The 15,206-nt window shown below is 34.2% G+C and overlaps 1 protein-coding gene across 1 annotated transcript; it reads left to right on the forward strand.

Annotated features, from left to right (window-relative positions):
- Nucleotides 1-635: 635 nt before the first annotated feature.
- On the forward strand, nt 636-3,479 carry LOC120205677 (glycosyltransferase family 64 protein C4-like). Its single transcript, XM_039205521.1, has 5 exons — nt 636-1,002; nt 1,489-1,885; nt 2,402-2,559; nt 2,657-2,727; nt 3,104-3,479. Exons 1-5 carry the CDS (start codon nt 800-802, stop codon nt 3,262-3,264), a joined length of 990 nt encoding a protein of 329 aa, XP_039061452.1. The 5' UTR covers nt 636-799; the 3' UTR covers nt 3,265-3,479.
- Nucleotides 3,480-15,206: the final 11,727 nt, after the last annotated feature.

Raw genomic sequence — 15,206 nt, forward strand, 5'->3', positions numbered from 1 at the left:
TAAGAAACAAAAAAAAATCAATCTTAAGTTTCTTTCTTTAAAATAACATCATAAATAATTATTCGAAAGTATAACTATTATATAAATTATCAAATTACCTTTTCGATAAATTAATTATAATTTTATTATAATTTAAATATTATTTAAATTATTTAAAATTAACTATCATCTAATCTTTCAATTTTACATTATATAACTTAAATATTAACAATTTGAATATATAAATATTCAGAATCGTGTACTCGTACAATTTGAAAAACTTCATATAAACCTGGAGACAACTTGGAAAACATGGGACTAAGTCACACTATAACCGAGTCAATATCTTCATTACAATTTAAATATTGTTTGAAAAATAAATATTACCCAATTAACCCAGTCAACCTCAATAACACGAAACAACCATCAGATTTTAATCCAACGGTTCTCATTATACTTCCTATTACATCATGACACGGGAATCTTTAAAAGGAACGAACGTACGATCATTGTAATGAAGAAGAAAAAGAAGCAAGAGCACATCAACGTATTAGTCTCAGCCAATAATATCTTACCACGTTTCATCCTAGTATCCATCTTATGGGACTGCTTGCTTAACATTCTACACATCACTACACCGTATTATTCTCCTCCTTTTCTTCCCTCTCTACTCGAATTCAACTAACCGGCGAGAATTGTACCCCTCGAGTTCAGTGACTCGGGCTCCGTTCAGAGTCACACCCCTCGAGTTCAGATCGACTCAGTCTTCTAGTAAGGAACGAGTAATAAAGAGATTCAGGATTTTCAGAATTTGAAGGCGATGAGGGGAAGTTTACCGATTAGCCGTCGATTGGTTTTCAAGTTGCGTCAAGTTGGAATCGGGACCCTTGGATCGGCGAAGAGCAAGCTCTTTATCTTAGGTTGCGTCACGTTAATTATACTCGCCGTTTCGAACCGAAATCGCGACGGTTCTTCGTCGTTGATGGGATGGACTGGTGACGTTGACATCTCTGCTTCTCCAAGGTGCGTTTCGCTATTAGTATACAACAATCTTTTTTTTTTGAAAAAAAAAATTATATTTCCATTTGGCTGTTCTTTTAGATTTTGGTGATTAGATGTAAAGATAGGAGACAATTACTATAAAAGGTCCGTTCCTTTTTGAAAACTTCAAGTAAATATATGGAAATTTAATTATTTATTAAACTATGACATCAATTAGGATCTTAGACTTAACCAGTTTCAGCTGAAATTATCGAGAAATGATAGATTATTTAAACTTAAAATTGAAATTCTTTTTAGTGTTTATTCTGTTTGAACTTTAAAGAAGGTTTTATTTTAGGAAAGTTGAAGATTTTTCCCCCAAAAAGGATTTTGTACTCAAACAAAACTGTTTTGAGCTTAAATTGTTTTTAAAAATGTTAAAATATTATTGATTTTACTGACAAATTTCCCAAATTTGATAATAAAGTGATGGTGTTCTCTACTGGATTGTGTAATCTTTTTATACAGGGGAAGATACTCTATTGTAATGAATACTTGGAAAAGATATGATCTCTTGAAGAAGTCGATTTCCCACTACACATCATGTCCAAAGCTCGATTCAATACATATTGTATGGAGTGAACCGGATCCTCCCTCCGATTTGCTCAAGAGATATCTTAACCATGTTGTGCGGTCGAGCTCTAGAAAGGATCAGCAAGTTGAGCTGGTGTTCGATATCAATAAAGAAGATAGCTTGAACAACAGATTTAAAGAAATTAAGGACTTGAAGACGGATGCTGTTTTCTCAATTGATGATGATGTTATATTCCCTTGCTCTTCCGTAGAGTTTGCTTTTACTGTTTGGCAAAGTGCCCCAGATGCAATGGTGGGATATGTCCCACGTATGCATTGGGTTGATCAAAAGGTACACTATGCATCTGTATTGCATCTTCATAGATTTTGATTTTAGCCTTTCTGTAGCCTCTTGTTATCAGTTTCTTTTGTCAAGTTTCATGGTCATTTGAGTTTCAGACATCTTGAGAGTTGCCTATATGGCTACATCTTGATCCTAGCTTCACATTAGTTGCCAATGTTCTTAGTTAGAATTTCATGCAACTTCAACATGCTACTATGAGCATTGACTAAAAGTCTAAACCTCATGCTTCTAATTGATTGAAATTGCTCAACGTTTTGAATCTTGAAGTTTCCATTTCTCTGGTTCTGCATTCATTGATGAAAGTTCCCGTGTACGCTGAAATGTTTAGCTTATAGCTTCATCCATATCTCCAAGAACATATACACCTGATTGAACTTTTTACATGCATCAACTAATGGGTTGAACTCTGACACTTGCTAAACCCTTTTCTGTTGTTCTAAATTTGAGGACCCTGTCCAAATTACTCCATAGAAGTGCCCTCTTGATTTGTTCATCTTTATGCAGAAAGGTGATAAATACAAATATGGTGGATGGTGGTCCGTTTGGTGGACCGGTACATACAGCATGGTACTCTCAAAGGCTGCCTTCTTCCACAAAAAGTATCTCAAACTTTACACAGATGAAATGCCAGCATCAATTAAAGAATACGTAACCAAGAACAGGTCCTTCTACTACTATGGCGGAGTTTTTTAAACGGATTCATTCTTTTATGCATCTTACATGTTTATTATTATACAACTCCAATGCCGGATTCACCAGGAATTGTGAAGATATTGCGATGTCATTTCTTGTCGCGAATGCGACTAGTTCTCCTCCCATATGGGTGAAAGGTAAAATTTAAATGGGTCTTCATCTATACTGTATTTTTATCTCTTTTGCAATCCTCTTGTTCTGTATGTTAAAATGATTGATGGCATATACATTAAAAAGAACCTTTAAAAATAGAAAGTAACAATCGAGATGCTGCAGTAGTAGTCACTAGATAAGTCGTTGTTTAGATGCTGCATTTTAGTTCCTCTTTTCGTAATACAGACGTCCCATTATTGCCTGTTTGTATAGATGCTGCATTTTAGTTGCTCGTTTCGGAACCATATGAGTGAGCCGTACATATAGAAATTAGAAAATAATTCAACTGATTTTGGTAAACGGATGCCACTTGTTTTTCCTTATAGCTGTTTTTGGTAAATTCTTGTGCTCCAATGGTAGGGAAAATATATGAGATCGGTTCAACTGGCATTAGCAGCTTGGGAAGTCATGGTGAAAGAAGAACCGAATGTATTAACAAATTTGTCGATGAGTTCGGACGAATGCCCTTAGTTCCAACTAATATGAAAGCTACCGATAGCCGCAACACTTGGTTTTGGTGATGCTTGAGATTCCATGGTTCCAAATTTGCCACTCATTTATGGAACAATTTGCAGGTTGAGATCAATCCAACACTTATTGTTTCGATTATCCGGAGTTTGTATCATTTTTGAATTTTGATGTACGCTTGATATGTTTTGGAGGTAGACGGCCTATATTTGTCCTGATTTTTGTACGTTCTTACCGTGTTCATGTTTATCTACACGGAATTTCACCATTTTAGATTTGACTATTTAGTACTTAATCCTGTTCTCCAGATTAATAATCTGCGTTGTAGAAACAGATTATTCATTTTAGTGTTCTTTTGGTTTTTCATAGTTGATGTTCATTCTATGCTTTCACAATGTTGTTTTGGCCTATGTTAAAATAATCGAACCAATAGTTCAAACGACTGAATTGAAGATCGACTTATTTGGATATACAGAATATGGAACCGAAAACTTTCGTAGCTGGAAAAACCGGCTGAACTACGAAAAAAACCTAGTTCAAAAAGATAAATCATGACGGTCAACACCAGTTCTGTTTAAGGATTAATGAAAGGATAAACACATATAGTACTCAACTCTTACTTTTGTTCTGTTTTAATTACCCATTTTTTTTAAATATCATATCTAACTTACGTTTTGGTTTTATTTTGATTATTCACCGTTAAAAATTTAATAAACCCATTGACGTGATACTTTTTCCTTTTTTCAATGATGATATATTATTAGTTTATGGTAACACGTCAATATCACTGTTAATTTTCTAACAACAAATAACCATAATGAAACCAAACATTAGGTATGATTTAAAAAATAATTAGATAACTAAAACAAAATAAAAGTAATAGTTGAAATACTAAAGGTGTAGTTTACCCTTGATGAAGATGTGCAAAAGCTCAGTTTGCCTTGGTCATTACACTTCCGTGTGTTCGGTATCTACATTATTCAAACACCATATTTAGGATGCACCAAAAAAAAGAGAGGATAAATCAGCCAAGCAGCAAAAACACTAAAGTAAACTATTCTAAACAACTTTAACAAGCAATCAAAATACAAATTAAAAGTGAAACCAGTTGGTCTCGTGAGATGAGGTACTAGATCCCTTAAGCAAGGTTGGGAGTGTCGCTCTTGCCTCTGCAGAATCCGATCTGGATTAGTTGATCAATAGATCGAATACCGGTGATTATACAAAAAAAAGTGCCATGATTACTGTAATTGATAGTCTTCTAAAATCCTAAATCTTTAATACTAATAAAGGAAAAACTTAGTCAAAGAGACTCAGTCATGTATCATCATCATACTCTTCTTTAGGTTTTGATTTTTCCCTTCCACAGCAACAACCGGAGCAGCACTTGTATCAAAAGTAACAAGTACAACTACAACGGATGACGTGAACTCGATTATGTGTTCCGAGTTATATACGATGTTGCCCTATCGCAATTCTAGTAAGAACTTCGCAATGCTTTGATTGAAGACTGAAAATGCACAAACAACGTTACAAGAAATAAATTAATATAAGTAAATTGAAAATGAAAGGTTGTAGGTTACGATAAAGTGGTTTGAAGGTGATGGAAGAGTGATGATTGTTGTGGTTTAATCAAATGAAGGAAAGTGGGGAAAGTGTAGTGGTGATAATAATTTATAGTGTGGAAAGAATGGAAGTATGGTGAAGGTAAAAGATGTTATGGCGTGGGAGATTAATGATGAAATAAAATAAAAAGTATGGATTGTGACCCGCTAGCTATATGGAGCTAGGAACCAACAATATACAAAGATGGAATCGAAGTGATAGAGGGTGGAACGTGACCCACTAGCTATAGGTGAGCTAGGAACCAACGTTATAAAAAAATGAAATGGAGGAAGGCTTCAAGACTGACAAAAAACCGATAGAGTTATAATCCAAGAACTAAAATGAAAGCAACCTTTTGAAGAGTATATTATGCAAAAAGTTCTAAGTACAAATGCCATGGAGGTGCCTATTTATAGTGTTGATAGGCACCATATGAAGAGTTTTTACAATTAAAATAAAACAATCACCGAAATGCAATTGAATTGAATTAAATGACTTGTCATTCTTCTTATCCTTTGATGACTGACCATGTAGATTGAAAATGGATTAATTAAGCTTTAATTTGAGATAATTCTAGCCTTAAATTCATCCAAAAAGGAGGGGTGACTCTTGGGCTGCCTTGCTTTGCATGCAAATGGATGAAAAAAGGTTAAATGAAGTCATATGATGAATGTGGACATCCTACATGTCCAAATCTGCTTGTCTCTTTAAATTCCTTGCTGATTTTATCACCTAATTTGGTGGTTAAATGAAATAAAATCAGTTTTCATTGCTTGTTCCCTTGTAGAATATGATCATCCTTCAAAAGATGATGAAGGCCTTGAATGCTAAGTTTTGAATGTTGGTTATTGCATGTTCCCTTGCTTGAATGTGAATGACCTTCAATGGGTGATAACATCAACCTTGAATTCCTTGAATTGGAGAATTAAGATGGCCATCAATTGATTGTCTCTTGGTAGAAGATGAAGGACTCTTCCTTAGCTCAAACTCATCCAAATAATCGTTGTATAAAATTCCTATAATGAAAATTCCAGCCTGCACTATCTTCAGTAAATCGATCATATCTCAAGCTCCTGATATCGGATTGAGGTGATTCAAAAGGCGTTGGAAAGCTAAGAGATAGATGAATAATTTCCAATTGATTTCTGGACCCAAAAATGTATGTATTACATCCAGAATTAGAAGACATTCTGACTGATATTCTTGCATCTGTTGAAACCGTTCAACTTCTCTCATGCACCTAGACACAAAGATGAACTCTATTCAATCTTTAATTGAAAACATGCATAAACAATTAAGAGTTAGTTTAATAAATAAATTAGTTTGATGAATTAACTAGTTTAATTAATGAACTAACTTTATTCAATGAACTAGATGCATGAATGAAGTAGCTTACTAAATGATATAAACATGAATAAATGAACTAATTCCCTAAATGAACTAGATGCTTTAAATGCAATGCATGATTAAATGAACACCACACTTATTAAATGCAATGAATGTCATGCATCTAATAAAACTTATGCAAATTCATGCAATGAATGATATCATATGATAAGCATATCCTAAGAGGTAAATTCAAACATATGATAAAATATAGTGCATAAATAAGCAGGTATAGTATGAAGTAAGGTAGAACTCCCTTTGAATCAACCTTGGTGAACTTCAATGATTTAATCAGATCAAGAAGAAAGTTAGGGTTGTTTGGATCACATCAACAAGATCTTGAAAGTGTGCAACAATTAATTGAATCTAAAAAATATATGAAATAGTTAACAAGTTATGAGTTGATTCCATACCGCCTAATACTCTTTCACCTTATCAAGCGTGACGGAAAGAATACTCCGTGACAAGTACAACAGTCAAGATATTCTTGTACGTATTGATGAACATGTGTGGAGCAATAGCAACCGTAAATTTGTTGCGGAAGACGACTATCGGATAGAGCAAAATCGCAACTGATAATTTGAGAAAATAAAAATGAAGATAAAAGAGACACAAAATTTACGTGGAAAACCCCTAAATAATATAGGGTAAAAACCACGGGCAACGGTAGAAGAATTTCACTATGAGAAAATAGGAATTACAACTTCTCTCGATCTACCAAGGAGAAAACAATGATAATTCTCTCTTGATAAAAAGGAGAGAACAACTCTCAAGAAACTCTCTAAATTCTCTCTAGTATTGGAAGAAAGCTAGAATGCTTTGGGATGATTTTGAAGCTAAATGAGCTAGGGTATTTATAGTTGAAGCTTAAGGACTAATTTTTAAATACCCTAACTTACAATGGCTAAAATTGAGGTTCTACCATTGTTGGAAAATCAACAAATTCTGCACCTACCATTTGGTGCCTACAATTCTTAACTTAATTATTTTTTTCTTCAACAGCTTTCGGTGCCATGTGCACTAACAATCTCCCACTTGAAGATTTGATTGGATCAATCATATCTTCACATCATTCTTTCTACCTTGTACCATCATGTTGCTTATGTTTGTGACAGACCACACGAGGATTGACACCAAGTAAATTTATCAGCATTGATCACCTTTGTCATGAAACCTGCTATGTTGTCTTTGGTATGGATCTTCTGCATATCTACCGTCCCTTCTTCCACCTTTTCACGAATGAAATGGTATTGAACGCGTATGTGCTTTGTCCTTGAATGAAATGATGGATTCCTTGCTAAATGCAAGGCGCTTTGACTGTCACAAAACAAAGAGACATACTCTTGATTCTGCCCAAGCTCCTCCAATAGCATCTTCAACCAAATTGATTCTTTACTGGCTTGTGTAGCTGCTAGATATTCTGCTTCTGTTGTGGATGTAGCCACAACTGACTGCAATTTTGAAACCCAGCTTACAGCTCCACCAGCAACTTTAAACACATATCCTGTAGTAGATTTGTTTTTATCCAAATCCCCTGCATAGTCAGAATCGACATACCCATTGATTAGTAAGTTTGATCCTCCATAATATAATGCAACATTTGAGGTCCCTTTGATGTATCTTAGGATCATCTTTATAGTATTCCAATGCTTTTTGCCTGGATTCACCATGTACCGACTAATCACTCCCACTATTTGTGTAATGTCTGGTCTTGTGCATATCATAGCGAACATTAAACTTCCCACTGCTGATGTATACGGTACTCGAGACATCTCCATCCTCTCTTCTTCACTGCTAGGACTCATACTAGAGGATAATTTGAAGTTAATAGGAAGAGGGGTAGAAATTGACTTACAATCTTGCATGTTGAATCGTAACAAGATCTTCTTCAAATAATTCTTTTGTGAAAGCCAAATCTTCCTATTACTTTTGTCTCGGTGAATTTGCATCCCTAGAATCTTTTTTGCTGATCCCAAGTCCTTCATTTCAAATTCCCTAGCCAGTTGTGCCTTCAATTCTTCAATATGATCTTTTTTGGGTCCTGCAACCAACATGTCATCCACATACAACAGCAATATAACAAAATCATTATCACCAGACCTCTTGAAATAAGCACAAGGGTCAGCATTAATTCTATTGTATCCAAGGCACATAATGAAGGAATCAAATATCTTATACCAACACCTCGGCGTCTGCTTTAGACCGTACAGAGATTTGTTCAACCTGCAAACCAAGTTCTTCTTTTCTATTTCTTGAAAACCTTTAGGCTGGAGCATATAAATTTCTTCTTCAAGATTTCCATGAAGAAAAGATGTTTAACATCTAGCTGCTCTAGATGTAAGTCCAATTTAGCACACATTGCCAAAACTACTTGAACTGTTGTTAGTCGAACCGCAGGAGAAAATATTTCATTGAAATCAATACCTTCTTTTTGAGCATATCCTTTGACCACCAGTCTTGCACGATACCTCTGAACTTGATCGTCACCATTTCGCTTGATTTTGAAGACCCATTTGTTACCAATTGGTTTCCTTCCTTGTGGTAGTGGCACAAGGTCCCATGTATTATTTTTATGAAGGGCTTCGATTTCTTCTTGCATCACCATCATCCACAGTGAAGCATCTGAGTTGTTTATTGCCTCCTGGTATGTTGATGGCTCACCGTCCTCTGTTAAAAGGAAGTATGCAATATTACCTTCTATAACATAATCTGAGTGCCAATTGGGACGTCTTCTCACACGATCTGATTGACGAGTTGTTGGAGCTTCAGAACTCTCTGGTTCTTATTCATCATGTGCTGGTTATGCTTCAGAGGAATCTCCTTGTTCAAACTCCTTTTCCACATGTATCTGTGTAGTCTCTGACTTTTCAGCGCTACCATCTTCTTATTTTATTTGTAGCTTATCTTCTACAAAGATAACATCTCTGCTAATGATCACTTTGCGGGCAGTGGGATCCCATAAGCGATACCCCTTTACACCATCAGCATACCCCAAGAATTTGCATTTCCTGAATTTTGGATCTAGCTTTGAAATTTCTTGGGAGTTGTACATCACGTACACAATACTTCCAAATACATGGAGGTTTGAATAATCAGCTGGTTTACCAGTCCATATCTCCATTGGTGTCTTCAGCTCTATTGCAGTTGATGGAGCTCGATTCACCAAATAACATGCGGTATTGACTGCTTCTGCCCAGAATAATTTTTCTAGGCTTGCATCCCTCAACATTTCTCTCGTTCTTTCTAACAAGGTTCTGTTCATCCGCTCTGTCACTCCATTTTGTTGAGGAGTGTTCGCCAATGTAAATTGTCTTTTGATGCCTTCTTTCCTGCAAAAGTCATCAAATTCCTCACTTGTGTATTCTCCTCCATTATCTGTTCTGAAACACTTGATCTTATTTCTAGAATCAAGTTCCACCCGTGCTTTGAAGTTTTTGAAAGTTGAAAACACATTTGACTTCTTCTTAATAGGGTACACCCAACATCTCCTGGAGTAGTCATCAATAAATGAGACAAAGTATTTTGCTCCGCCTAGGGATATAACTGGTGCTTGCCATACGTCAGAGTGAACCAATTCTAGACCACTTTTGCCTCTAGAATTTGATGTGTTGAATTTCAACCGGTGCTGCTTACTTGTTATGCAATGCTCACACAAAGGAAATGATACCTTTGTTAAGCCTGGAAGTAGGTTTTGCTCCACAAGGACTTTCATTCCTTGTTCTGACATGTGTCCAAGTTTCTGATGCCATATCATTGCAGAATCTGAACTACATGAGGCAACAGAGGCTTATGCTTCTAGCAAAGTCTCTCCCTTCAGCATGTACAAGTTTGCAGCTATCTTTTCGCCTTTCAGCACCACAAGCGCTCCACGGAACACCTTCATGATTCATTTCCGTGTTTCAATCTTGCTTGCATTATTATCCAACAATCCGTAGGATAATAAATTTTTCTTCAGGCCTTTCACGTGCCTCACATCTCGAACAACTTTAATTGTTCCATCATACATCTTCAATTTGATGGTTCCCACGCCAATGATCTCTAAGGCATGATCATTGCAACTATACACAGATCCTCCTGAGACAGGTTCATAATGATGGAACCATTCTCTTCTTGAGGTCATGTGATATGTTGCTCCTAAATCAATGAGCCATATATCTACAAATCTTTTTCTGCCTTCCACGGTGGTTGACGCTTCACAGCATAGAGCATCTCCATCATCTGAAGTGTTTTCGGTATTGCCTTGTGGATTGGAGTTTTTATTTAGACTCCAACAATCCTTCTTCAAGTGACCCTTCTTTCCACAGTTGTAACACTTTAAATTCTTCTTGCTCCTCGACTTCGATCTACTATGTTTGTGACTGCTGCTTTGGCCATGTTCTGTTGATCTCCCTCTCATCGTTGTCAACGCTTCTGCTTGTTACAGATTTACTTGTATGTCTTCCTTGTTCTTGCGCCGATTTTCTTCTTGTAGAACAGCAGCTGCAACTTTTTCGAAGACTAGACTGGTGATATTACTGTTTGTCAAGTTGATGATGAGTTGATCATACGAATCCGGTAGACTTTGAAGTAGAAGTTCAACACGTTATTGTTCTCATATTTTACAGCTTAAGGATGTAAGCTGAGAAAATAAAGTGTTCAGTGTATTTAAGTGCTCTGTCACTGAAGTAGATTCTGGCATACGAAGAGTGTACAATTTTCTCTTAAGGAAAATTTTATTGTGCACGATGTGGCCTCGTACAATTTGGTGAGATGATCACATATCTCCTTAGCTGTCTTTTTCTCATTGATGCTTGACAATCATTCATTTGCTAATGCTAGATGAAAGTTTGCCATAACATTCCCGTCTATTTCGTTCCATTTGTTGTCATCTGTGAAATCCACCGGTCTTTCACTGATAGCCGCTAGACACCCGTCTTTCCTCAAGATGGCCTTCATCTTCAATTTCTACAATGAGAAATTTCTCCCATTGAATTTTTCAATATCAAATTTCGTTGCCATAGCTTCTTTTACGGATAGCTCCCACTATTTCACTATCGTGAATAATTCTCTGGAACCTTCAAAGAATGGGTAATAACTTCTTACTTTCTTATGTTGGAGGATCCACCTTTTAGTAGCAACCACAAAGACAATAAGTAGATATTACACACTCTAATCTGGCTCTGATACCAATTGTTGCGGAAGACGGCTATCGGATAGAGCAAAATCACAACTGATAATTTGAGAAAATAAAAATGAAGATAAAAGAGACACAAAATTTACGTGGAAAACCCCAAAATAATATAGGGTAAAAACCACGGGCAACGGTAGAAGAATTTCACTATGAGAAAATAAGAATTACAACTTCTCTCGATCTACTAAGGAGAAAACAATGATAATTCTCTCTTGATAAAAAGGAGAGAACAACTCTCAAGAAACTCTCTAAATTCTCTCTAGTATTGGAAGAAAGCTAGAATGCTTTGGGATGATTTTGAAGCTAAATGAGCTAGGGTATTTATAGTTGAAGCTTAAGGACTAATTTTTAAATACCCTAACTTACAATGGCTAAAATTGAGGTTCTACCATTGTTGAAAAATCAACAAATTCTGCACCTATCATTCGGTGCCTACAATTCTTGACTTAATTATTTTTTTTCTTCAACACCTTTCGGTGCCATGTGCACCAACAAAATTTGCTTGGATCCTGTAAATGTACAATAATTAATTAAATCTCAAAAGGATAGAAACTATTAAAATAACTAACAGGTTAAGATCAATTCTATATCGCCAAATATTCTCACCTTATCAGTAAGAAGGAAAGAATACACTGTGGCACAAGGCATTCTTGTAGGCATTGATGAACATGGGCGGTGCAGCAAGAACTGCAAATTTGCTTGAATTCTAGAAGTGTCCAACACTTAATTGAATTTCGAAAAGATATAAAATTTGGAATAATTAATGGGTTAAGAGTCAATTTTATACCTCCAAATCCTCTTTCACCTTATCAACCTTAGAGAAATAATACTCCATGGCAACTGCAAACGCCAAGACATTCTTGTAGGCATTGATCAACATTTGTGATAAGTTATAATTATATACATCTTTTTATGATTAATTCCTTCGTATTTTTATTATTATTTGAACTTAATTGTGAAAATTATATTTGTTTTGATTTAGGAGGTGAAATATGGATGCAATGGTGAAAATTAGCTCAAAAGCGTGTTTTTAGCCTTCTATATGAGAATCAAGTCTTTTGGAAGAATGTAAAATTGAGCAGAAGATTATCTTTGATAAGGCGTGACCACTCCTTATTAAGAACACGTGGCTGATGTCTGATATGAAACTAGGCAAAATACCATTTTCGATGAGGCATGACCATGCCTTATGACTTACACAAAACTACTGTCTGATATGAAGAGTTTGACTTTTTGGAATTAAATTTGGGATGGACTCACTTTTATGGAAGTTTCCATTATTATAAAAGTATCTAGCCAAAAATCAATCTCTTTTTTATTAGAAATTTATTTATTTTGAGTTATATTTACTTTAGCTTTTCCTTATTTTTATTTAGACTTTATTAAAGGGGACCTATCTTTCTTTTAGGGTTTTTGGCTCTCCATATAAAAAACCCATTAGCCTCCTTAGAGATTATCCATCATTCCACAACACAACTTCTTCTCTCTTGTATTTTCTATTCCACCATGAGTGACTAAGCTTTTATGTTCAAAGGTGAAACGATTTCGCTGTAATTTTGTGAGGCTTGTGTTAAACTAGTATTTCTCCTTTAATCCAAGTAATCTTTGTTTCTTGTTCTTATTTGATGAATTCTTGATATTGATTAAATTGATAACTTAATTCGATATTGAGTTTTCCCACTAATCACTAGTAGCAAGGGGTAAGTCTCATGATTTGTGTTTGTTACGGTTTATTATTTTGAGCTTCGCATTGTGCATGATGGTCTCCAGGGAAATAACTGTACGAAATTAATTGATTTTGTTTTTTTCCCAACAATCTTAATACTATCATCAATGGTAAGATTTGATTTGAATGCTTGTGGCAAATGTGCAGGTTAATCTATTATAAAAGAGGAACCCAACTTGTTACGGTTCCGAGCAAGTGACTAATTACTTGGATATTAAAAAATCGATCTTTTAAGCCTATAATCAAAATTATAGTCGGATGAAGAACACACATTTGAATTGGAAGTTTGGTAAGAATTGATTTTTCTTTTTAGTTTTGTTTCTTGATTTTAGTTTCATAAATTAAAACCCCCCATTTTACTTTTATTACTTTAAGATTGAGATTTTAATTTCAGCTCTTTTGAGATTCAACATGATCTCACTATTACTACACTTTAGTTTAGTAAAATCCCAATCAAAGTGTTATGCCGACAAATACAAATTTGCTTGGATCTTAGAAGCGTGCAATAATTAATTGAATCTAAAAAAAGATAAGAAATTTTTAAATAATTATGAGGTTAAGAGTCGATTCCATACCGTCAAATACTCTTCTACCTTATCAGCATGAGGGAAAAAATTCTCCATGGTAACTACGATAGCCAAGACATTCTCGTAGGAATTGATGAACATATGTGGTGCAACAACTACTACAAGTTTTTTTGGATCCTAAAATCATGTAACAATTAATTGACTCTAAAAAGATAGGAAATCTTGAAACAATTAGCATGTTCAGAGTTTTGAAATTTCTCCAAAAGTTTTGAAACTTCTTGTGCAGGTGACCTTAATTGCACGTTTTTAAAGCTTCTAACAGTTATAACTCATCTCCATAAGTCATAAACGACTAACAACTCATTTCACACAATAAAAACACTCCAAAGACACTTGAAGAAGGTTATTATACCTATCCAAGGTTAGAGATCAATAAAAAAGAATTTTCATTATTATTTCCTCAATTTTTCTCTTGTACATAAGTGTATAAAGATTAATTGAATATATTTTGTTTTATTTTAGTTTACCCAAATCAAACATTGTAAAAAAGGGAGAAATTATACTTTAGTTTTTAGAAAAATTAGAGAGTTGTAAATGTTACATTTTATCTTTAAAGACCAATTCATCCACTCTTAATAATTTTTAGTTGATCGATAGAGCCTAACATAAATCATGTGGCCTTTATCTGCATTAAAATGATGTATAAATGATCGAAATCAGTTAAAAAGACTCATTGAAAGTCGTGAGGGGTTGTTAAGTGTATTTTAAAATGCATTTAAAATTTTAAAAATAAATGATAAGAGAATTGATAATATTTAAATATTATTTATAAATTTATTTTTCTCGGTGATAATGAGAAAATCTTCTTTATTTTTTAAAAGGGTAAACCATATATTTAGTCATCTAATTATTCTTACAATATTTTTTGATCATCTTACTATTTTTTTATAAAAAATATACATAAAATTATATTTTGGTCACCCATTATAAAAAATGAACGTAAATCTAATATGTCACTATAAGGTAATATGACATCATCATTTAAAAAAAATTATCACATCAATAATTTTGTTTACCTTTTCAGGTGGTTGATTAAAATAGAACAAAAAATATAACTTTATATATGAATTTTAAAAAATAATTTAATAACTAAATCTAAACTGCTTGAATAGTTGGATGATTAAATAATACGGTAAATTATACATTTAATACCTAAACTATCAGTTTTGGTCTGTTTAGTACCTAAACTTTCAATTTTCTCAAAACCATACCTAACGTTTATTTTTGTTTCATTTTAGTATCCTAATGTTAAAAACTTAACGCATTTAGAACTTAAAGTTTTGGCCCGTTTTAGTATATAAAATTTCAATTTCTTTCAAAAATTAATATTAAATAGAAATTTTAGATACTAAAACGGATCAAAACTGATAGTTTAAGTTCTAAACACATATTTTACCCTAAATAATATAGTTTACCCTTTTAAAATGTTAAATGTACTTTCTTTTATAAATAAGAGGAATTTCTAAATGATCCAATGAAAACAAAAGAATGGCCCAAACAAAATGATAAAAAGGAAGGCCC

The sequence above is a fragment of the Hibiscus syriacus genome, unplaced genomic scaffold, assembly GCF_006381635.1.
Source record: "Hibiscus syriacus cultivar Baekdansim isolate YM2019G1 unplaced genomic scaffold, ASM638163v2 tig00000452_pilon, whole genome shotgun sequence".
Taxonomy (NCBI): Eukaryota; Viridiplantae; Streptophyta; class Magnoliopsida; order Malvales; family Malvaceae; genus Hibiscus; species Hibiscus syriacus.

What these genes read in the sequence shown, in the direction of transcription:
- LOC120205677 (XM_039205521.1), top strand. Translation starts at nt 800, where the DNA reads ATGAGGGGAAGTTTACCGATTAGCCGTCGATTGGTTTTCAAGTTGCGT. An exon ending in GAATACGTAACCAAGAACAG is followed by an intron (nt 2,560 to 2,656) that starts GTCCTTCTACTA and finishes CGGATTCACCAG; the next exon opens with GAATTGTGAAGATATTGCGA. An exon ending in TCCTCCCATATGGGTGAAAG is followed by an intron (nt 2,728 to 3,103) that starts GTAAAATTTAAA and finishes CTCCAATGGTAG; the next exon opens with GGAAAATATATGAGATCGGT.